General features: G+C 30.6%; 1 protein-coding gene across 1 annotated transcript; it reads left to right on the top strand.

Moving 5' to 3' along the window:
* The first annotated feature begins 2,956 nt into the window (after positions 1-2,956).
* Positions 2,957-11,799, top strand: AstCC (Allatostatin double C). Its single transcript, XM_088272475.1, has 4 exons — positions 2,957-3,145; positions 6,640-6,778; positions 8,964-9,140; positions 11,458-11,799. Exons 2-4 carry the CDS (start codon positions 6,641-6,643, stop codon positions 11,554-11,556), a joined length of 414 nt encoding a protein of 137 aa, XP_088128601.1. The 5' UTR covers positions 2,957-3,145; position 6,640; the 3' UTR covers positions 11,557-11,799.
* The last annotated feature ends 15,241 nt before the right edge of the window (positions 11,800-27,040 follow it).

Raw genomic sequence — 27,040 nt, 5'->3', positions numbered from 1 at the left:
TATGCACCACTGGGTGCGAATAAGGTTTGGAAGAGTAATATATATTTTTTAAAGTGTGTCAAAGTGAAACGAAGCAAATAGGAAGACGAATGAAACTGTGTGGGTGTTTTATAAATGAATTATCAGCAGACAGTCTGTTTCTGGATGAAAGAAACTACTTTTTCCTCAATATTTAATCCTTCGACGAATAATTAAACCGATTTACATAGAAAGACGTCTGAAAAAGACAGTTTAAGACTTAGTTACAAGGGACAAGTTAGCGTTCACGGAATCACGGAATAATCAATTCATTAATTATTATCCAGATAAACCTGATTTTATATTATATATATATATATATATATATATATATATATATATATATATATATATATATATATATATATATATATATATATATATATATATATATATATATATATATATATATATACATTTACTTCCACTCGTGATCGTTTTAAAGCTTTTTTCGGATCCCATATCGATATTATACTTATCTAACACATGTTTTAACTAACAACACAAATAATTAAATGAACAAGAGAGAAAGAAAATAGAAAGTAGAAATTTATAATAGTTTAATTTCACAATGGTTGTGAAGCAATGCAAATATTATAAATCTATAAAACATCAATGCACCTAATCGAAAACAAAAGTGACAGCAGCTGCGAAGAAGTACAATGCCCGCCATAAGCAGTATTTAGTATTGCATGGATTGCGGTTACATTTGACAGATGGCGCTGCAGTAAAAATGTGTTGGCAAATTTTCATTCTTATTTTTATAATTTATTAATAATATAAAACCCTTATCCGCACCCCAATGGTGCATAGGGCACTGCGTCATATAAACGCAGTGTTATCTTGATGGTTTACACATGAAGGAAAGGTGATCAGCCCTCTGCTTCAGGTACCAGTCCAGGGTAATATTGAATAAATATGACAGTGAAAATATCATTTATATTTATTTTACCCCCCTTGGGAATCGAACCCGGGACCTCCAGAACGGTAGCCGAGGGTGCTGACCATTACACTACGGAGGCGGACAAATTTATTAGTAATTAATAATTAATTCTTATCTTTATAGATTTATACAAGTCATAATATTTTGATTGAAATCTTTATACACCATATATACGAAAATATACACATGAGAACTTTCAGTTTTTTTCAATCTTTGCTCCACGTTTTGAATTGCGACACTCTGGCAACTGAACGAGCCCGCTCACACATCGTCAAAAGGAAATAAAGTAAGTTAATAGACTAAATATTTTTCCATAATCAACTCGTAATTTTATCGTTAATGAGTGTACGAAGAATGCATTAAAATACAAGAGAAGAGCTTTTTTATTACAGCGTACTAATATTTTACGATTATTTGACCGTCACATGCACTATTACCAATAAATTCTCAGTATTCTTTGTTTGATCAATCGGTAATGTTCGTTAATATTACCAATTAACTATAGTGCCAAAATTATTAAGGGTTATATCAATATATAAAATGTTTCGTTCTTAACCCCTTTTCTCGCTGGCGTATTGTCCAATTTGCTCTTCTTCAAGCTTCGTTCAAACCTTTGAGGGACTCCAACCTTCTGTTATCTAAGATATGCCTTGATACTGCATATTAGCGAACTAAAAACGATATTAAATAATATCGGAGCAAATTTACAGAGCTCACAATCAGGTTTATTTAATTAAAAAAATATATACATGTATGGGAATAGCAAGTTCGGATAGAATGCTGAGAATAGCAGCATAAGAGGTAGCAGGCCCCCAGGAAGACCACCTAAACGATGGAAAGATAGCTGGTCTTCCACCTCTCAGGAGCGGAGAAGAAGAAGATGTATGTTTAGACGTTAATACGAATAACTTCTAAGTAGACAAACCCTGATTTGTGAAAAAATATTTGGACACACTACTTTTTTCACTGTTATATCTATTTATTTCATTGCCTTGTACTGGAACCTGGTGCAGTACCCTATGCACCATTGGGTACGAATATTTTTTTTTCTTCTTATGCTTACCAAAGTTATATTTATAGTTCAATTGAAAAAATCTTGCAAATGCTACTTCTTAGCATTCATATGGCACAATCTTTGGTTGAAATAATCAAGTATATTTAAATTTTTATTATTTTGACCACACATGAAATGTGTATAATATTCTTCATCTTCATTTTCATCTACATTTAGATACCAATTTAAAAAATATCGATACATAATAAGTGAGGGAGAAGCAGAATTTTCGAACAAAAATTTGAACGCACTCTAAATATTGTGCATATGTTTTTTTTTGTTGCTTTTTTGAGAAACTAAATCATCAACGTATGTAATAACAGTAAAACGTTAATATAGGTACCGCATTATCAGAGGGTAATATTATAAGTGGTTAATTTTTTTAATTAAATTATTACATATCAACAAGCGAAAATGGCTGTAACGAGTAACTTAAAATTAAAACACAATTTATTATAACTTCAACCCTCTACAACGTTCCCATTGATAAACGTGGTATAGGATACTGCGTTTATCAATGAGATAGTTCTCAACGTTAAAGGGGGTTTTACTGTAAAATAAAATTATAACATAAATGTCATAAATCATTCTTAACGCGAGAAAAATTGTCTTTAAAAAATAAATTTAAAGTGTAGGTACCTACATATAATAGACAAATATATTGACTCTTAAAAAACATCTAATTACTGTCAGAGGGCCAGTTACCGAACGTACACCCTACTGTCTTGGACGAAAAGTGGGAGTAACTATCAAATCTATATGTACCCATTAAATCAACTATGCAAGTACGATACGGAATCGTGGTAGAGAGGGTATAAAATGCGTCGGCGTATTGTGGTTGCACAATACATATATAATACAGCCTTCGTCTCATGGAGCCTTAATAATTATCCATTCGTCGTTCAGGAAACACCCTTCCGAAATCTCTGCGAAAAAAGAAACTCTTAACAATTAAGTTTGAGAATTTTCACATTTCCTGAATTACTGAAATACCTATTGCTTTCAGATTTCAGTTTTTTTTGGCAATTTTTTTATTTAATTAAAAATTAGAAGTTTCTAATATCATGTGTTGAATTTTTATTTATTGAGTGTTTAAAAAAGTGACCAAAGGCCATTTCACACAAATTCAGGTAACATATTTATATTTCTTTGGTGTTTTAAGAATCCAGTCTTTAATTATAATCATATTTGCAAGCAATTTTGATGGTTGTTATTAAAAATAAAGCATATAACTATACAATTATAATATTTATATAAATATATATATATATATATATATATATATATATATATATATATATATATATATATATATATATATATATATATATATATATATATATATATATATATATATATATATATATATATATATATATATATATATATATATATATATATATATATATATATATATATATATATATATATATATATATATATATATATATATATATATATATATATATATATATATATATATATATATATATATATATATATATATATATATATATATATATATATATATATATATATATATATATATATATATATATATATATATATATATATATATATATATATATATATATATATATATATATATATATATATATTAAGTATCACAGCTAGTACGTTTAATTACCATGCATAAACCTCAAGGTCGATTCCCGATTTTGCGGATAGTTATATAATTCTTAAATTATGAATTTAAGCATATAAGTAGGGGTAAGTTGCTTACATTTTTATAGGGAACTCAAATAAGTTTTTTTCTCTTTTCATTTGCACAATAATTATTAAAAATTATTGGACAGATATGTAGTGGAAGGTTAGATTTTTTAAAATTACTGACTACTGACCCTTATCTGCATCCAATGGTGCATAGGACAATCCAAACAATTTATGCAATGTTGATCGGATTGTTTGATATGTAACGCCAAGGCCAGTCTGGTGCTTCTGGTAATATGGTATTAAATAATTATTAGAGTGAGAAAACACGTATTTTTAGTTTGATTCAAACATGTTGATCACTACACTATATTAAGTCAGAAAAAATGATTTCAAGAATACAGATGAACTCTTCAATATATGAAAATACAAATTGAAAAAAATTCAGTTTGTAATGCTAAATACTTGAAAGCGAGCGGTTAGGAGTCGAAATAATAGGCGGGTATGTATGAGAACATGCATGAACGCGGAAAAGGCGAAGAATGTTTGCAGAGACAGAGTGGTGTGGCGTTCTATTCTCTCTATCTACCCCTGCGGGAAGCGGCGAGATGGTTAGTTAGTTAGTTAGTTCAGTTTGTATATTCACCTGTTGAAAGTCGAAATAATAGGCGGGGATGTATGAGGACATGCATGAACGCGGAAAAGGCGAAGAATGTTTGCAGAGACAGAGTGGTGTGGCGTTCTATTCTCTCTATCTACCCCTGCGGGAAGCGGCGAGATGGTTAGTTAGTTAGTTAGTTTAGTTTGTATATTCACCTATTGATGAGAACATCTGTAGTTCTCGAAACTAGACGTGTTTTACATGAATAAACTCAGAAGCGGTATTAAACAATTCATTTATTTTTATCTTTAAAAACCAGTTCTCAATTAAACAACAATTCTCTTAAATATATTTAAAAAATAGTTTATAACATCTTAACCACACATGAGCTAACGGGAATAAAATAGATTTTTAGTAGCAGCATGCAATGCCCGCATAGATTCATATACATTCGGAATAATCAATAACGAATTCGACACGCAGAAATGCGTGTTTTGAATCAAAATATGAGACGAAGAGAAAGCAATAGCCCTTTTAAATATAACAATAAAACATTTAATAGATTTATATTATCCATTGACACTTCGTGATGGAATTGAATTTTTAATTTATTATTAGATTGAAACCAATATTTTAAGCTTTTCCACTTTTTTATTTGACCAGCGACCGGGTTTCGTCGTTACCGACATCATCAGACTGGTGTCTTTCACCAGTCATCAGACAGCAGTTTCAGAAAATGTTACCCTCGTGTCTTTTGATGTTGTTAGTTTATTCACTAATGTTCCAACAGATGAACTAAAAGTAGTAATTAATGATATTATGGATGTAAAAGGAACAAATCCAATAATGAAAAAAGATATTAGTAACTTAATCAAAACCTGTATAGATCAAAACTACTTTCAATTCGATAGTAAATATTATGTACAAAAATCAGGTTTAGCTATGGGAAGCCCCATTTCACCGATCCTTGCTGAAATATTCATGGATCATATGGAAAAATCCATTACAAAATTAAAATCATTCAATAACGTTAAATTTTATCGCCGCTACGTCGATGATATACTAATTGTATGGTCAGGAAGCCAAAGACAATTAGACATTTTCCTAACAGAAATAAACAAAATTAATAAATCAATTCAATTCATTATGGAACTGGGCGGTAAAGTAATAAATTTCTTTGATTTAAAAATTAGCATCGAAAACAATAAAACATTTGTAACTATCAGACCACTTTTTGAGATAATCAATTCTCGAAAAACTAGTGGTGTTTACATAAATACTCATAAAATCAAAAAGTGTTTTTTTTTATATATCATACAAGTGTTTATTTTTTATATTTCAATCATCACATTATTCCACAGTTCCAAGTTGATGCCAAATGAATTAATAATATTGCTTCCTATTTTTCTTTGACTCACATAAACGCAATTTCCAGGATTCTTCTTATGCCTAATAATCAGCTCGAGAACTTAAAAAAGATCATAAACCGTCCATAGTGTAGTGCTGCAAGTATTTTGCTATTGGGAAAGTAAATGGAGGAGAAAAGGTAATTAATAAACGAGAAAAAAATTATAATAGCAGTAATGACTAGGGAACTCGGACTTACATTATTTAGCATTGTCAACTTTGTGGTATGGAAATATAACACTCCCCTTATCATTCATCGTTTACTTTGTGCAATACCAGTTATTTTTGAAAATGGTATTATAAAAAGTAAACCATGAATGATAAGGAGAATGTTATCGGACTCATTTTGATACCCACACTCGTACTAGTATGATAATAATTACGACAAATAAAATAGGGTTATGATTTTTTAAATTTTAATTATTTTGAAAATTGGCTACAACGGTAAATAGAAAAAGAATAAACGCCTGGCGTTTTACTTTAATTTTAGCACTTTAATTCCAGTCAATATAAATTTTTCAAAAATATTTTGAGTGCGTCCAAATCTTTGTTAACAAATCTGAATTTTGTCCACTTATGTGTTTGACATGTTTTTATGAAGGATATATTTCTTGTATATACGTATATATACACAAGATTACCACATTTTTGGAATACATGATCATGCCAAGTTTTATATACATGTATATTACTTTGGAAAAAAAATCAATTTAATTTTAATTTTATTATTTAAATTTTATAATTACCCTCGACTGGCACCTGAAGCGGAGGACTGATCACTTTTCCTTCATGTGTTAACGATCCTGATAACACTGGGTAAGCCCTGTAAATACCCAGACATCCATATTCTTCTTCATCTACCATATGTTGAAATGTCAATATAGTTTCTATTTCCGAATTGCGTCACAAAGAGTGGCTTTAAGGATTTTTGACTATGTTTTTCAGAATGTCGAGTTATCTGGCCATCCTCCCCCTGCTGCTGCTGACTATGGGAACGGCGCACTCGGCTCCTGCTCAGGACAATCCCCATGACAGCGGAGAGCTGGAATCAAATGACATCAAAATCAACTACGATGAATACCCGGTATGGTGTTTCTTTCACTTTATTTATAGGTATATTATTTTTCTCCGCCTCCGTAGTGTAATGGTCAGCACGCTCGGCTACCGTTCCGGAGGTCACGGGTTCGATTGCCAGGGGGGTGGGGTTAAATGAATATAAGTGATTTTTTCACTGTAATATTTATTCAATATCACCCTGGACTGGTACCTGAAATCTTTCTTTGGCTGATCATCTTTCCTTCATGTGTAAACGATCAAGATAACACTGCGTTTGTATGACGCAGTGCCCGATGCACCATTGGGGTGCGGATAAGGGTTTTATTATATATATGTTTTTTTAAATATGTAAAATAAGAAACAGTTAATACGTTTCCTCAGACGAATGTACTGCAAAACGTTGTATGATAATTGTTCTTGATATAAGGAAAGAGTGAAAGGCTGAGGTAAGCATTATCGATATAATTAAGAAAGGTATGTTGAGATAGTTTAGGTATGTGAAGCAAATGAGTGACGAGAGAATGTTCAAACCCCCATCCGTACCCGATGGTGTATAGGGCACTGTATCATATAAATGCAGTGTTATCTTGATCGTTTACATATGAAGGAAAGGTGATCAGTCTTTTCGCTTCAGGTCCAGGGTGATTTTAAATAAATATTAGAGTACAAAATAAAATATATTTATTTGCCCCCTGAGAATCAAGCCCAGTACGGTAGCCAAGCGTGTTGACCATTACACCACAGAGGCGGCAAAGAAGAAAGAACAGTAAAACAAAGTTATCAGGCGAATGTAGTTTGAATTGAAGTATAGGAAGAAGATCGTAGAAAACTTGACTTGATCAATTATTTCAAATGCTTAGGCGTGGTCAGTCGGAAAAATCGGTGGCTATATTTATACGAGGAGTCGCAAGAAGGTGATCGGCCCTCCGCTTCGGGCTGGTACCCGATCACCTTTTTTTCGTGTGTTGACGATCAAGATAACACTGCGTTTATATGATGCAGTTCCCTGTGCACCATCGGGTGTGGATCCCTATCCACGTTTGAAAGAGTTCTTTCTTCACTCATTTGTTAAAACTAACTTACCAACTAACTTCCCCGCAGGGGTAGGCAGAGAGAATTGAACGACACCACTCTGTCTTTGCAAACAAACATTCTTCGCCTCTTCTACATTCATGCATCTCCTCATAAATACTCGATTTTTTTTATTTATTTGACATACCTGATTGTGCTAAGTTTTCCTCGGTCTTCCTGTATTTTTTTTCCACTTATTTGTTAAGATCAACTTATTCGGTTTCTAGGAAAAGCTTATGTAGGGCGAAGAAAATTACTAGGCCAAAGTACTCGAGTGCAAGTCATTAAAATGTACCGCAAGCCACATCGACTTTAGTGCGCGGTGTAATATTTCAGGGACGCGATTTGTCTATCCATAAACTATAGTGTTCTCCCGGCAATATTGCCCGGGGGTGGAAATTATAAGCTCAAGATGGGTCAAAAGGTTGGCTCGGTTACTTGAAAGAGCCGTTGATCTCCGTTGATGTTAGATTTATTCACAAGGTGAAAATAAACGTTGAACAATTTTCACTTTTTAAAATAAAACTTTAACTTTGTTTCTAACCACTTTTCTTTTACAACGATATAAAAAAATACAAATACAAAAAATATATAAAAAAAATATAAATGCAAAAAAAGATCCCACAAAGACATGGCCTGTGTGTGGGTATACAATATAATTTAGGTCATAGTAAAGGACACTGGTAAGAATACAATAGATATAAGTAGAACTAGAATAATAGTGTTGATAGAAAATAAAAATAATATAAAATACTTGATAATAGAAAACAATATTAAATAAACAATAAAAAATTAAAAAACTGAAATTAAAATATGAAAAAGAGTAAAAAGTAAAGTAAAAAGTTAGCAAGCATGTGCTACACGATACATCTACAAGAAAAAAGAGCTTAAATCTAATACATATATAACTATCCAGACCCCCCACAATGCACTGCACGATCAACCCAAATAGGAGGCTGATCGCACTTTTTTTGAGGAGAAAACCGCAATACCTTAACTTTTACAGGCAGGTAGAATAGTAAAAGAATAGGGAAGGTAAATATGAAAATACATCACAAACAGCCAAACCAATTGAAAATAAATCTTGAATTTAATTGGCACTTTCTTGAACATTATCAAATAAGATTTTTTTTCCCTTGCAGATGATCGTCCCCAAGCGCGCCGCCATGCTGCTGGATCACATGCTCGTGATGCTGCAGCGGGCCCTGCAGAGCCAGGGGAGGGCCGAGCTGGCGGCGCAGGAGCTCGCCCCCCGCCCCATCGTCATGAGGGATGAAGACAACGACATCAGGCCCAGGATGGCGGCCTCCAAACCTAGCGTATGACCTATACTTTAGAAGAAAGCTTTCTTTAATTATTATATTGTTATTAAACCATATCCGCTCCCTAGGTGGAGCATACGGAGTCCACAAACTGTCTCCAGGTTTTTCTGTCGGCTGCCAGCTCCCTTGCATCCTCCCAAGTCAGATCCGCGTCCCGAAGATCTAACGAGAACTGCCGACGAATTGTCAGCAGTGGTCGTCCTGGCTTTCTTTACTTTTGTAATTGAATCTAAATTTCATTGTTTTTGACATCTCAACAATGATGTAGAAGAATATGGAAGTCTGGCAGGGCTTACGACCGTTATAAGCTGCTTAAGTGACTTGTGACCTCACTTGACATACTTGTAACATTTAACGATTCTATCCATGTTCGACAACCACACTACTGAAATTCTTGAAACTTCTACATTTATTGATCAGATCAACTCCATATTTTTCTTCATCTTCGTCAAAAATAATGTAAAAAAGGAAATCTAGGAAAGATGCAAGGCATTATCGATAAAATTAAGAAACGTGTGTTGAGATGGTTTGGACATATGAAATGAATGAGTGACGAAAGAACGGTGAAACAAATATATGAGGCAAATTTTGTTAATGGGAGGAAATGAAGACCTATGAAAACGTGGTATTATTAAGTATTTGAACTACTTTAAAATCATCAGATCAGGAGTATATAGACGTATGTCATTAAACAACAAGGCAGCAGACAGTACCATACACAATACACACCTTTAAACAGATCTAAGTGGCTTCTTCTTTGAAACTTATAACTCGTATAGTAGGTATATACTTATTATTAATATTTTTCATTTTGATTTTTTTGATTTTTTATTAAAATCAAATAATAGCATTTTCAACGTATTTAAACTTTTGATAACTACTGTATTCTTTCCATTACCCTTTATTTTAACCTAAAATATAATGTATACCCCTACACAGGCCATACCTGTGAGATATCATTTTTTTTGTATTAATATAATATTAAATTTTTTGTATTTTCAAATTATTACTGTCCGCCTCCGTAGTGTAATGGACAGCACTCTTGGCTTCCGTACTGGAAATCCCGGATTCGATTCCCAGAGGGGGAGGGTCAAATAAATATTATTATTTTTTTACCATAATATAATATTTATTCAATATTACCCTGGACAGGTACCTGAAGCGAAGTGTGTTAATGATCAAGATAACACTGCGTTTATATGATGCAGTGGCCTATGCACCATAGGGTGCGAATCAGGGTTTGAATAAAAAGAAAATGAATTAAATTATTTGCAAAAAAAAAAATAATGTAACCAAACATATTTTATTTATTGTTTCGGCATTAACTTTGTGGTAAGACATGTTACAATGATTAAAGAAAACACTTGTTTTTTACCACTTGAGTTTCATTAAAGACTACATGTTTCAGAAGTTAAACTTCCATCATATATAGGCCAAACTGCGAGAAATTTAAAGATTAGAATTAAAGAACATCATAGCGGTCTTGTTAGTAATTATTTTTCGGAATTTGCGAATCACATAATAGATACTAATCACTCATTTCACTCTCATAAATTAAAATTATTACACCTTGTTCCATATAAAGGCCAAATTATGAATTATCTTGAAAATTTAGAAATCCAAAAAAAAAACTAAATTCTAATAATAATTTATTAAAAAATATATTGTTTCAAAATTCTTCATCTTTGCTTTCCATTTTTCCTTTGTTTTCAAACTCCGCCCCTTGACTAACCCCCTCCCCCTAACTTTCCCCTCTCCTTATTCATAGAACAATTTTATATTTTAAATTTTAGTTACTATACAGACCTGAATGATAGAAGTTTGAAGAAACTTCTGAAACATGTAGTCTTTAATAAAATTCAAGTGGTAAAAAACAAGTGTTTTCTTTAATCATTGTAATATAATATAATATTTTTTGTATCTTGAAATTATTACTGTCCGCCTCCGTAGTGTAATGGACAGCACTTCCGTACTGGAAGTCCCAGATTCGATTCCCAGAGGGGGGGGGTCAAATAAATATTACTATTTTTTTACCATAATATTTATTGAATATTACCCTGGACAGGTACCTGAAGCGAAGGCTAATCGCCTTTCCTTCGTGTGTCAATGGTCAAGATAACACTGCGTTTAAACGATGCAGTGGCCTATGCACCATAGGGTACGAATCAGGGTTTGAATAAAATGATAATGAATTAGATTATTTGCAAAAAAAAAATAATGAAACCAAACATAATTACAGGTAGTCTTATAGATTCCTCACCCTTTTTTCCCACGCAAGTAATTTCAAAGGATTGATTTTTTTTATTATTTTTAGATGGCTCTACAAAGAAGAGACTATGGAACCACAAACAACCCTAAAGGAAAAATCTGGCGCTGTCTCTTCAACGCTGTCACTTGCTTCCGGCGGAAATAAAGCTTTCAAGTTCAAATCCACTGTTCAAACTATATATATATTTTTTAGTCTTGAGCTTTAAACAGTAACATTTGATGACGTATTTATAACAATGCTTGGAGATTATTAACAATCGCGTAAGGTATCATGATTTTTAAAAAATAAATTATTTTGTAATAATAAAATCAATTTTAACATTATAAAATTAATTGTATCAAATTTAAATAATTGAATGAAACAGTATTGAATAAATATATGACGAAGTTATAATTTGTTTTTATTTTTATCACATAAAATTAATACGTAGGTTATTTTTATAAATATTTTTAGAATTTGATTTGTCAAAAAAAGAAATAAAAAAAAACAGATAATAAAGCCACGATTAAATTGCATCATCCACTTTAACTATCTTACCATTACGTCGCTTCTACGTAGGAAAAGGCAGAGAGAATATAAGCTTTCAATAAATGTTTTTTTTTAAAGAGAAATATTTGAGTTTTTATTAGTTTTACAAATATTTAAATTTCATACTATTTTACAGTTGTCATTTTCATTTGAGGATTCGCGTCCTGAAGAAAATACTTTTAGCATTTGATGATTAATGCCTTATGTATGCATTTTTTTTTAAACCCTTACCGCACCCCAATGGTGCATAGGGCACTGCTTCATATAAACGCAGTGTTATCTCGATCGATTACACATGAAGGAAAGGTGATCAGCCCTCCACTTCAGGTACCAGTCCGAATAAATATTAGAGTGAAAAAATCACTTATATTTATTAAACCCCCCTGGGAATCGAACCCGGGACCTCCAGAACGGTAGGCGAGCATGCTGACCATTACACTACGGAGGCGGACATGTATGCATAGAGTATGAATACACGTCAGAGTGCATGTAACCCATATACATTATTTATTCACATTTAAAGTAATTTTCACATTATCTGGGATTTTGGGTCTCTAGTGTAATATCCGCCTTCGTAGTGTAATGGTCAGCATGCTCGGCTACCGTTCTGGAGGTCCCGGGTTCGATTCCCAGGGGGGTTTAATAAATACAAGCGATTTTTTCACTCTAATATTTATTCAATATTACACTGGACTGGTACCTGAAGTGGAGGGCTGATCACCTTTCCTTCATGTGTAATCGATCGAGATAACACTGCGTTTATATGAAGCAGTGCCCTATGCACCATTGGGGTACGGTAAGGGTTTTATAAGTGTACTGTTTAAGGTTTGCTAGCTTGTTTCAACATGGAAATTGAAAACATCAACACCAGATGAATAAAAAACCAGGAAATATTCGTCGAAATTGGCAAACAAGTACGTATTTAATATGTGACACATGTCAAACCCAGTCTCACAAGTGGTATCTATACGTGAAAGACACGAGCAGTTCAATAATGAGCTAACGTGTAAAAACTTTTAAGTAGGCCATTGCAATAACTCTCAATAGTATAATATTATAATACATTGATAAAATTTTGAGATTTTTTCTTTACAATATTCATTCAATTCACTTCTAGTGAAGTTCTAGTGATTCAAAAATAATGTTTCAAATTGTTTCATATATATATATAGAACTTCCAAGAATGTGAGTAATGTGGTTGCAAATAATGGATAGAATTGGTGAATATTACACGTGTGTAAAGTGATCACTTAAACCAGCCTATGACGGTCGTCAGCCCCATAAATGCCCAGACTTCCATATTCTTCTTCATTTTTGATGAGATGTCAAATCATTATATGAAAATAACTCACGTAATTGGTGATAATCCAGATTTTGTAAATAAGTATTTGGACACACTCAAAATGTTGTACATACAATATATATATATATATATATATATATATATATATATATATATATATATATATATATATATATATATATATATATATATATATATATATATATATATATATATATATATATATATATATGTATATATATGTGTATATATATATATATATATATATATATATATATATATATATATATATATATATATATATATAAACATAAATGTATATATATATATATATATATATATATATATATATATATATATATATATATATATGTGTATATATATATATATATATATATATATATATATATATATATATATATATATATATATATATATATACAATATATAAACATAAATGTATATATATATATATATATATATATATATATATATATATATATATATATATACATATAAATATATATAAAATAACTAGGTACCTACCTATACATTTTAGTACTTACATATAGTACCTACATAAAACAGATCTACCACCAGATGTCGCATGCGTCGCGCTGAATAAAACAAAAGACATCAGATAGAAAAAATATAATATTCTGAACAGTCAGAATCAGATAGATAGATAGATAGAAAAAAAGAGATATATATATATATTTATATATATATATATATATATATATATATATATATATATATATATATATATATATATATATATATATGTATATATATATATATATATATATATATATATATATTTATATATGTATATATATATATAAATATATATATATATATATATATATATATATATATATATATATATATATATATATATATATATATATATATATATATATATATATATATATATATATATATATATTTATATATTTATATATATATATATACATATATATATACATATATATATATATATATATATATATATATATATATATATATATATATATATATATATATATATTTATATATACGTAAATATATGTATGATTAAATAACGTAGAAGTATTAAAAATAACGTATAAAATGTGTATGAATAAAAATAGTTTATAAACAAAATGTTATTAATAAATAATACTGGATGAAGTGAGAAGACCAGCTGCCACATGTCCAGCCCCAATCTGTGCTCCATAAGCAGCTTTATGATGACGTTGAAGCTCTTCGTCAGCTTCTCTAGGAAGCCTTCCATTCTATATTTATGAAAAACTATGCTTTTAATTTTCCTCCTCCATTTCATTACTCACGTTCACATGTGCCATCAAATCAATCGGTACGAATTGGTACCAGCGTGTGAATATAGTCTAAGACCATTGCATATATACAAGTTCCAAAAATGAATACAATATTGATGATCTATTGATCAGAATAAGCAGAAAGGTGAACGTTACATGAGTGCGTAAAGTGATCACTTAAGCTAAATACCAGATTGTACCCCCTAAGGAAGGAATGCAAAGCTGAGATAAGCATTATCGATAAAATTAAGAAAGGTGTGTTGAGATGGTTTGGACATGTAGAACGAATGAGTGAGGAAAGAACGGTAAAACAAATTTATGAGGCGAATGTAAGTGGAAAAAAGAGCAGAGGAAGACCGAGAAAAACATGGCACGATCAAGTATGCCAAATACTTGAAAGTGGTCAGGTTAGGAGTCGTAACAATCGGCGGGTAAGTATGAGGAGATGCATGAACGTGGGAAGAGGCGAAGAATGTTTGCAAAGATAGAGTTGTGTGGCGTTCTTTTCTCTCTGCCTACCCCTGCGGGGAAGCGGCGTGATGATTAGTTAGTTAGTTTGTTACCCCCTGAGATTCTCATACTTATACCTTTTTCATTTAAACGATAGATATTTCATTTCAAGTTCAGATACATATATATTTAAAAAAAGTTATGAGGTGTATAATTTGGTAAAAAAAACGTTTTGTGTTTATTAATATAAATCATTATTGCAATGGAACCCTCATTCATGCTTCTGAAAGATAGTTAATTTTTTGTCGTTGTTTTCTTCTCCTTGTAAATGACAATTTTCAATAAACAAGTTTATTTTATGTCGTAACTCTGTTGGAGAGTATAATAAATACGGAGAATATGGAAAATTGAAAGGTGTTGGATGTCCGATCCAGTTTTCAATCTGAACTTTAATGGAAAATAGTTTTCTTCTCGTATAAACATATAATACTGGTATGTAAGGTGAATGGTAAAACACGTGTTTATTTATTTTTGAACATGGATCTTAATACCGAAATTCATATTTGCGAGAGATAGGAACCTTCTGAAAAAATCAACCCTTATAATAACGGTCCTACGGTCCACCTCCGTAGTGTAATGGTCAACACGCTCAGCTACCGTTCTGGATGTCTCAGTTCGATTCCCAGGGAGGGGTCAAAAAAATATAGGTGATTTTTCACTCTAATATTTTTTGAATATTACCCTGGACTGGTACCTGAAACTGAAGGCTGATCACCTTTCCTTCATGTGTTAACGATCAAGATAATACTGCATTTATATGATGGTTGCATTTATATAACGGACCATTGGGGTGCGATTAATTTTGAAATATTTTCAAATTATTTTAATACAAGTTAAAACATCTATTTAAAAATATTCATATTATTGTTATAAAATACAGTTACCAAAAGATATATCATTGGATATCTCCAAATCTATGGGCATCTTGCTGAAATCACATCAATTTTTTTGACTATATATCCATAGTTGTTATATATTATGTTTTCCTCGTGAAAATATCGCCCCTTTCGCCTACAATCAATTTGATTTGAAGAACATGATAAAACACGTATTTATTCAATATTATAGTATTGTTAAAATAAATAGAACAGATAATTATTGTGAAATACAAAAAAAATAACCTAATGAAGAAAAGTTTTTATTTCTAAAAATTTAAGAAAATAATAGGTACATAAGTACTTTTGAAATTCAGTTTTTTACTGAAAATGTATTTCAGAATAAATTAGTATTTGATTGAATCGTTTGATGAAATTACGAAAAAATATTTCGAAACGTTAAATTGTTCAAAGAATCCAATTATTAATTTGTACAAAATCATCGTGGATTCGATCACATTTGGCTTTTTGTAATATTGTAACACAAAGCGTTATAATATTCCGAAATTTAAAATGTAAATCGTTGATCAAACCTATATTGAATTTCAATTAAATGAACTCCAATTTGTGTCTTTTTCTGAAAAAAAATATGACCCAAAAGCCAGCGAAAAATTAAAAAATTCAAAACAATGGCGTTTGATTAATGTTCAAAATCAGGTTACGAGAATTTCTCCCAAAGAGATGCGTAGCATATTGTATAATTGCAGACACCTTTCATCCCTCCGATATTTATTTGCATAACTTGATGGTCATTTACAGAAAGATAAATTCGTTGGACATGTCATAAAATTCATGAATGTAAGAAGTACTCAATTGTCGAAGATAAAAGAGAAGAATTTTATTAGCATGCTTAAGCATGATAATAAAATTAATAAATTAATTGTATAATACGAGTGATAATAAATCCAACAGTTGAAATGAATGTGCTCCATGATAAATAAGTATTATTATTATTTATTATATCTTCATTATCTTTGACTCTAATTATTACGACGATATACATGTTTACATCATAGATTCCCAATAGGGGTGGAGCCGGCCTTGGAGTGGGCACTGAAGAGTTCTTTTAGAGGTACTAGAGGTCCCAGAGATAGATATATAGACTGATAAGTGGGTAATATATTTTTATTCATCCTCTCTGTATGATGTGACATTCCGGTAATTTCCTTACCTCGGCCGAGGAGCTTTAGCAGGGGTGTGCTAGAACAAAAAATATTTGGAAACATGAGCTTTACATCTTGGAAGGCAAACGTTGTAATTACATTAGTTAATTAAAAATATTATTAAAGTTTGTATTTTTTTTGTAAATAAATGACAGATTAGCTTAAATAATGGTTGTTATAGAAAAATAAAAAAAGTTATCGAGAAAGGAAAATGGACGTCATAAGTATTTACAGGGTTGATCTTAGCGGTCATTTCTATCTTTTACTGTTCTAACCATGATTGCCTATCATTTCACACAAAATTTGAAATATAATAGAGTAGATTTATCGTTAGTTTTCACACATAGACGGTGAACTTAATGTTTAAATTGAAAAATTTATAAAGTTCGAAAAAAAAAAAAAAATCGATCCACGGATTTTTTTTCGTAGTATTGAATTTTTTAAACCAAATTGAGTGGTAAATTTATTCTTTAAAAAATCTTCAAACTTTATGACAATTTATCAAAATTCTCATTCGATTCTAGGACTTAATGAACGCCAGTCAAACGTAGTTACAATCTCAATTTTTCGAGTAAAAATTACCAGGAAAGCATATTTTATACAAATATTACGTATAATAATGAAATTCCATTGTCATCCAGAGCACGTTTCAAAGTTGAGTAAGTAAAATAACTCATCTTGAACATGCCACGTTTAATTTCATTTAAATGACGACCGAGAGATGTACTAGCTTAATAAATACAGAATACATTGTAGGAATATTATGCTCAGACTCATTTACAAAGGAATTCTCGTTTATGAATACCATTTTCAACTGAAATAAATACGCAATAAATACGATGAGACATCTGATATAAGTGATACATAAAGCTTTCCAATAATTTAGCTATATAAAATGATAGAAAAAAATACTTTATATTATAATTATCTCTAAAATGACGAAAACTTGGAACAATAAAATATTTAAATACTTGAAAGCGGTCAGGCCAGAAATCGGAATGATCGGCGTGTATACAAGGAGAAGCATATACTCGTAAATGGAAGAGGCGACAATTGTTTGCACAGACATATTGATGTGGCGTTCTATTTTCTCATCCTACCTCTGCGAGAAATGTCGTGATGGTTGTTTTTTGTTGTGACACAAATATATCGATTCCCATTTTTTCCTCCCATTATATCTATAATATATATAGAGTATATGGTATTGACAAACTAAATAAAAAGGTATGTCTATTTTTATTAAATCAAAGTATGAAATTTATATTGAATATATTTTGTAATTAATCGTGCTTATTAAAAATTTTGAAGAGGAAAATTTTTGTTACGTTTTCCTTATTCTATGTTCCAATGATAATTCAACATAAAAACTTAGGTTTAAAATAAATATAAACCGGAAAAAGTAAAAAAAAAATACTACCCTAGTCGAGTAACGGAAAAAGTATCGATTACTTATTATCAGGCACATCTATTATCTGTAGACATGTTCAGTGTTACGCTCGTTTAGCGCAACTTGTCGGAATGGTATGTTGCGAAAACTAATAATAAGGTAGGGTGTTGTTAGTATCTACGAGTATAATATATACTGTTTTCTGGAAAACTCTTCTTCCTGAAGTCTCGTCATTAAAGATACTCGTCTCCCCTATTTACTTAAAAAAAGTCTACCAATTATAACTTAAATTGAATGCTTCAACTTAAGAGAAACTAAAAAAGTAATTTGTTATTCACTTTTATGTATCCATATGCACCTGGCGTTAGAGTATTGTCCGTACTCGTATATATATATATATATATATATATATATATATATATATATATATATATATATATATATATATATATACGAGTAAGGACAATAAGTGGTTATATTTTACTTTGGTCCTACTGGGAATTGAACTCGGGACTTTTATCATAGTAATAATAAGTAAAGGTTTAATAAAATACATTATTTTTAAATTGAAAAACATGTGGTATTGCAGGTATGATATTGTGAATAGCGCATCGTTTCTTTTCAATTTTAAGGCTGCAAAAAAAATTACCCCTCAGGATTGCAATCAGGTGGTTTAATAATCTATAGACTTCTATTTCCTCCCTCGGGTTGCGAAGGCTTCCTATTGGTTACAGGTTAAAAATTACATTTTCATTTTCCGTTTCATAAGAGTGTTTCGATATTTTTCAGCTGATTTTTCCGAATGAAAAAAGATTCAATTTCATCACTGAAAGGCTGAAAATATGAAAAATAATTTTTTAGTTCGTTATCTTTATTTCGTCGAAATTGGTTTTCTTGAGTTTTTTTATTTACGACCGTCATAGGCTTGGTTAAGTGTTCACTTTACACACGTGTAATATTCACCAATTCTACCCATGATTGACAGAAGTCAAAAAACATGCCGTTCACAATGAGAAATGTTTAGTTTGTTACATTTAAAAACGGCGCTGCAATTGAGGTAAAGACCATTTAGGAAAATCAGACATTCAATAATTTATATATCATAATTTTGTCAGCCTCCGTAGTGTAATGGTCAATACGCTCGGCTACTATTCTCGAAGTCCCGGGTTCGATAAAGGGGGGGGGGTTGGTCAAATAAATATATGTTATTTTTTCACTCTAATATTTATTCAATATTACCCTCGACTTACCTGAAGCGGAGGGCTGATCACTTTTCCTTCATGTGTTAACGATCGAGGTTACACTGCATTTATATGGATAAGGGTATGAAGAAGAAGAATCATATATGGCATTTGATAAGCATTTTAATAGGACTATTCGAAGCTTTAGGTTTTTCCGATCTTTTCATGACATGCCTTTTCTTTTAACTGCTCTACATAACTCCACTTTTTCAAATAACTATCATTTATATTATTTTGAGAAATAAAAATACTTTGCTTTTTGATCCACTCACATTTTCATTAAGAACCGACTGGTTTCGGCAACAACCTGTTGCCCACTTCAGGATTTATTTTATATTAAAATAAACCCTGCAGAAGGCAACAGGTTGTTGCCGAAACTAGTTGGTTTTTAATAAAAATGTGAGTGGATCAAAAAACAAAATCTTTTTATTTCCCAAAATAATAAATCACCATGATCAACAAAGTTAATGCTTTTAATATTCAAAATAAAACTACTATTTATGTTTAAATAAAGTGAAAACATTAATGATTACATGAATATATTTATTATACAGGGTGGATGGTGTGGGTAGATAAAGGTAATTAGTGGAATTCCGATTGGTCAACCATTACTGACCCACCCTAGAGTCAAGGGTCAACAAATCAAACATTAGTTTGGAAACTAATGGGTAAATTGTGTACGGTGACGTGTATTGAGTTGAATGCATACGGATTAATCCATTTCCATAATAAATTACTAAATTAAAGCAGCGATAAATAATGTACTGATATTTCAAAAAAGATAAAGAAGAATATAGAATATTATTTTTTGACATCTCATCAAAGATGAAGAAGAATATGGAAGTCTGGGAATTTACGTAAATGCCCAGACTTCCATATTTTTCTTCATCTTTGATGAGATGTCAAAAAATAATATGAAAAATAACTCCTATAAATGTAGAGAATCCAGATTTGTGAACAAGTATTTAGAGACACTAAAAATGTTAAAAGTAAATAATATAGAAGTTTTACAGGACATTTACAGGGCAAACAACCTGTCATAGGCATGTTTAGGTGATCATTTTATACACGTGTAACGTTCGCCATTCTATCCATGATTGACAATCACACTACCCAAATTTTGAAAGTTGTATAATATTTTTTACATTTCAACATAGACGAAGAAGAATATGGAGGTCTGAGCATTTACGGGGCTTACGACCGTCATAGGATGGCTTAAGTGATCACTTTCATAACATTCATATTTCGTAACATTCACTAATTCTCCCATGATTGACAACCACACTACTCAAATTCTTGAAACTTCTAGATGTATTGATCAAACTCAAAATACAGTGTACGAGAGTCACTAGAGTGGGATGTATAGTGGGATGAGGAAAGCTTTTATTAATAAAAAAATCTTCCATTTATTTAAAAGTTGTATTATTTAAATTTTGTTTGAAAGTTGTATTTATGCTACAATTAAAATCATTTTGCACATGTTTTTTTTTTAATTTTTAATTTTGTTTAACATAAGTTTACCCTTTCATTGACACGTTTTTTTTCATTTGTGAGTTCTCAGCACCATCCACTATTGAGTTAAGTAAGCTTTTTATTTGTAGAGAACATAAAATATATGTAAAATTCTTTCTGAATTATTTTACATACGTACACTAGGAGACGCCTGAAAATATCCAATGAAATTTTCCATAAACTTATATTTTGAATAGTTTTCTGACTGTGTCTTAATCTTTGTTCATAAATTCTAGGTTTGTCTCCATTTGGGATTTATTTATATTGAAAAAGAATATGTCCGCGTTTTAACAAAGCTTTCCAACTGTCATGGGCTTGTTCATTCCGTGTCCATTTTATTGATATCGTTTGTGCTTTAAGTAGGAGTGAATTTCAAAAAGCTAAATCGTTACTTAGACTTTTTGAATCGTTGATTATTTTAATTATTTAAAAATGAGCTTGATATTACATTTTAAAAATGTAATGTCGAACAATTAACTACAGGATTACAAGATAAGGATCCATTTTAACTAAGCGCTTCATTAAAAGTTCGAAACAAATTACATCAAAGGATAAAAAAAAGAGATAATTGAATAATTAGTATTTATGCTTTGGCAGTAAGGGAGGGAAGCAGCCTGAAATATCATCCCCACAGAGAGAACTAATTATTGACGTTCCTATGGCAATTCAGGTGTCCTTTGATTAGATACACGCTAAATGGACACACACGGTGTACCCTGTTTTCCAGTGACGTCACGGGTCACGTGTAGGATTCAAAGATGAGATAATTAGCGAATCCGATACCTCGCACTACTGGTTTGATAGAGCCAAAAGTAAAAAAAAAATTACAATAGTTAAAACGAAAAATAAAAAAAAACAATAACAGTTTATTAGATCGCATTTAACGACTGCCTTTTAACAAAGGGAATTATTTCAAGATATCCAAGTTTAATTATTTCATAGTCGGCTAATGGCAATATCTGTAAAGCTTTCAATTTTGGAATGGTGCCTGTCAATATTCAATGTATCCAGAATTTTTTTATTTTATCGAATTTTGTCAATAATCTTATTGTGATAATTTATTTTGAAATTGGAAATAAATTATAACACTTAGATTATCATCTTAAAATATCATACGTACACAGGCGCTGTGGAGTAGTTGGGTCTACCAAAGCCTCTAGGCTTGACTGTGAAACTGACGCCAGGGGTTTGATTCCCGCTAATTACAATATAAATTCACGAAAATTTTGTTTTAGCTGTTCTGGGTGTGTAAGATGTATTTTTTTTATCAACCCTAACTTTCCTACACGCCAACAAACCTTGGAGTAATTGGGGTTTAACGGGTCATTCCTCTTTAAAAAAATACTATCAAAACAATAATTAATGTCAATGTATTTTTTGTGGTTTGTCATATTGAACTAAGAGTGCGATATACTATTACATTTCATACGTTGTATGAATTACGCACGCACTCCGATATAGAATTTTATACACGGGATGGTACTAACACTCGTTGTATAATCAATCACTTCATCAGACAAATTAGAAAACTTGAAAGTGGTCAGGTTAGGAGAAGTAATAAACGGCGGGTATGTGAGAAGATGCATGAACTTGGAAGAGGCGAAGAATGTTTGCAAAGACAGAGTGGTGTGGCATTCTATTCTCTCTGCCTACCCTTGTGGGGAAGCGGCGTGATGGTTAGTTAGTTAGTTAGTTTAGACAAATTAGAAATTACAATAATGTGCCTCGCAAAAATTTCCCATGACGAGGACACATTTTACAATACGTATTTTTGAACAATATCAAAGAAAATTGTTTATGACATGCAATCAATTCGACATGGCCGAATGGTGTGATCTATTTCAAATCAAGCACCTCCATTAACCATTTGTGAAGTAGTTTTTTTTTTTTTTTAATATGTACTTTTCTTTTTTTAAAGATATTATGCATAATGGAAGCAGGTATAACTTTATTGTTTAATGTGTTTCTTTATTTTGGATCTTGTATATATGCATTCGCATAAAAGTTTGAACTTTCAGTCCTCTTCCACACCGTAAAGGTTAGAGCGTTAAACACTGTGCTGGAGGTCTCGGGTTCGATTCCCTGGGAGGTCGAATTAATTATTAGTGATTTCTCACTAATATTGATACTATATAATATTTCTTCTTCTTCATATTATTATAGGCCTGTTTTTAAGAGGGATTAGCCTCATGTCAGGAGTCGGAGTGTGGAAGAGACGAATAATGATTGCAAAGACAGAGTGGTGAGGCGTTCTATTCTCTCTGCCTACCCCTGCGGAGAAACGGATTGGAAATTAATAATTGAGTTATTTTACAAATAGTGATCAGAATACCAAGTAGCCATAATTAAGCCTTATAAAGAAATAATAATTTCACGATTATGCCTCCAACCATTTGTAACGGAAACTCGTGATCACGTATTCTGCAAACCCTTGTTTTGCAATTAGCAGGTCACAAAATAAAACAGGATTTAATGCCCTTAACTATGATCGTATAAATCGCACATTAGCCTTACTTAATCTATTAAACGATACACCTTTTTGCTTCGTATCAAATACATTGACCATTACTTATAATAATATTATATTTATACATATATATATATATATATATATATATATATATATATATATATATATATATATATATATATATATATATATATATATATATATATATATATATATATATATATATATATATATATATATATATATATATATATATATAAATATATATATATATGTATGTTTTAATATTGAAAGCATTAACTTTGTGGATCATATTGATGTATTATTTCGAGAAATAAAAATACTTTGTGTTTTGATCCACTTACATTTTTATTAACCAACTAGTTTCGGCAACATTCTGTTGCCCTCTTCAGGGTTTAATTTATGACTAAACATATATATAAAAAAGAAACAGTGTACAAGTTGTTGGGTTTCAAAAGGGTAGGGTTGGGGGTAATGGTGTTTTAAGGAGGGGTAAGAGCAAGGAAGGGGATAACTCTGTTTAGGTTGGGTTTGATTTTATGGGAAAAATATTAAAAATGGGACTTAAACATAAATTTATTTGATTGTTAATTATATTTAATTTTTGTTTAACCGCTTTTTTTATTTCTAAAACTTTTTTAGATGTCAGACAGGGAATCTTAGTTAAGAATTTAATTGGCACTCAGGGTGCGTATTAGTACCAATATAAGCTTGCGTTATTGCTTTTGTGCACAGTAAAAATCGTTTGAGGGGAAAATAACAAAATATTTACTACTTTGAAGCGCCCTTGAGGTAGTATTTCATAAAGATGGCGCTATTTGAATTATCCAAATTTGTTATTTTATTATTTTACTACTACTATCACGCCGTTTCACTGCAGAGGTAGGCAGTGAGGATGGATCGCCACACCGTCTGTCCTGACATACACAGTGTCTTTTTAATGCGGTGCTCAACGCACTTAAATGCGGATGTATTATTTTTAAAATCATATTATAATATGTAAAAAAAATAAATGTACTGACACTATAATCTAAGAAAGTTCTGTATAATATTAGTATATTGCGGTCATAAAAACTAATGGAGTTTATCGATTTCATACAAAGCTCGTTAAATATTTTATGGGGAGTTTTATTGATATGGAGGTAGCAAGGATTAAGGACTTACTTATACATTTTGTGGTTATCGTGTTATCAATTTTTAAATAATCCATTTCTCAACGTATTTTTTAAACCTCTATTATTTTGAAAAGAAACCGTTTGAGCACAGCAGGTTGGATACAGTCCCCGATTTATACCCAGTGGATGAGAACATTAAGAACCTCTTGGCTTGCTGCCTTCTACTGCTTTTTTTACAAACATACATATAAACATTTAAATGTATGTATATATGGATGTATGAGTGTGTTTTTATGTATATTTATGTAACTCTTTATTAACTGTTATTCTTTAAATCATTTATGTTTTATTGTTATTTTTTATTCATTGAATTAAATATAAAATTCAAATGCCGTAAAAACCTTGCACATTTTACAAGGTTAAGAATGAAAAAGTTTTCTTTTATAATTTTACAGATTTAAGGGATGCGAAAAGTAGGAAGAGTAGAATGTATCTATTTTTAAAGGCATGGAAGAATAAATATCTGAACAATCGTGACTTTAGAGAGAAGGCAGTAGAAACTGATTATAGCTTTTTGAATATATTTATACCTACAAAGCCTTATTTCATTGCCAAACGAGAGATCATTTTCAATATTGTTTACAACAAATTTTTGTCCTTTGATTCGATTTGAGTTTAAAAATGTGAGATTGCCCTGATTTTCCTGATTACATAATTTTTCTCGGAACGGTATAATTTTTATTTTTATATTAGCACTAGTAAAACCCCATTTTTTATAACTATCATAGAAATGATTAGCTTTTTAATGAACTCATCAATCATGAAACATGAACTAATAACACACGTAAGTCATGCTTTTAATCCTAGCACTATCTACATCAATAATTATCTACAAACATTTATAAGCACATACGTCCTGAATGCTGAAATTCCTGAAAAATTGATAAGCGCAGAAGGTTTGTTTATTTTTGGCAAAGCACCCAATTTTGGGTGATACCTGACGCAGAAGGTTTCTGCGTAGGTGTTTGTACATATTTTTAGCGCCGCAATTCTGACCAAAGCGTTAAATGAAAATTATTTGATTTATAACCAGTAATTCGAGTTACGGAAAAGTAATTAAAAATAATGGCTCGCGTCGATGGGAATGGTAAGTATGTTGTTTTGAGGCATTCGATTAGTGTGATTTTCTATTTTTTATGAAAAAATTAATGGTCCAATGGGTCTTTTTCTTTAAAAAAGCCATTCGTTTTAATTCAGTTATTAAACTTCATAGCCGTCAATTTAAAGTTTGAGTTATTTTTTCTAAAATAATTTAATACTCGTGATACTTAACCTTCTACTAACGTGATCGGTCAATATTTAATGATGATCTTATCAGTTTAAAAATAAAACATCAGAAAACAACATATACAAATATCGATTAAGTACTAAGTAATAATACAATTATTTGCTGTTCATAATTTGATATTGTATAAATATATTAAACCGTATTTAAAATAGAAATCACATTTGTTATTAGTCTGTCCGAAGGCCAACATATCGAAAAGATGGAAAAGACGGATACGTCTTGAAACCGGAAATATTTATTTATTCATTTTACAAGAGAGACCTCCTTTATAAGAGAAAAATGTTCCTGACCCTTTGGTCTTTTATTTTGGTTTGACTGTTTATCAAAATTATAATTATGTGCAGTAAAAATAATTTTGGACAGCTGATAAAAGGCTATTTTTGTAAAATACTACCTCAAGGGCGCTAAATGTAAAATATTAAATTATTATCTTATGGTTTTTTTGTAACATAAATCCAAAAACAAATCCACACTCTTACTTATACTTTTCTGATTCCCTTAGGATGGAATTAACTTTTCGCCGTGGAAAATGCAGCGAGTAATGGATATCGGAGTGTTTTGATATAAGAATTAAAACCGTTCATATCTTGCTGTGGTAATGTTTTATTCAAAAGAAGAAATACTATATTTCTAAATATAACTAGACCAATGATGTAATGGATTCGATATCATTGATAATAATGATATTTGATGCGCTGTTTCAGTTAGAAATCCATTACTGACAGACATAAATGAAATTATTTATATGTATGTACATATACGATATATATATATAAATATATATATATATATATATATATATATATATATATATATATATATATATATATATATAT

The sequence above is a fragment of the Brachycentrus maculatus genome, unplaced genomic scaffold (genome assembly GCF_059751285.1).
Source record: "Brachycentrus maculatus isolate JH-2025_06_01 unplaced genomic scaffold, ASM5975128v1 h1tg000498l, whole genome shotgun sequence".
Lineage (NCBI taxonomy): Eukaryota > Metazoa > Arthropoda > Insecta > Trichoptera > Brachycentridae > Brachycentrus > Brachycentrus maculatus.
The sequence above is the reverse complement of the archived record's forward strand: the minus strand, read 5'-3'. Positions and strand labels throughout refer to the sequence as shown.

What these genes read in the sequence shown, in the direction of transcription:
- AstCC (XM_088272475.1), top strand. Translation starts at nt 6,641, where the DNA reads ATGTCGAGTTATCTGGCCATCCTCCCCCTGCTGCTGCTGACTATGGGA. An exon ending in TCAACTACGATGAATACCCG is followed by an intron (nt 6,779 to 8,963) that starts GTATGGTGTTTC and finishes TTTCCCTTGCAG; the next exon opens with ATGATCGTCCCCAAGCGCGC. An exon ending in TGGCGGCCTCCAAACCTAGC is followed by an intron (nt 9,141 to 11,457) that starts GTATGACCTATA and finishes TATTATTTTTAG; the next exon opens with ATGGCTCTACAAAGAAGAGA.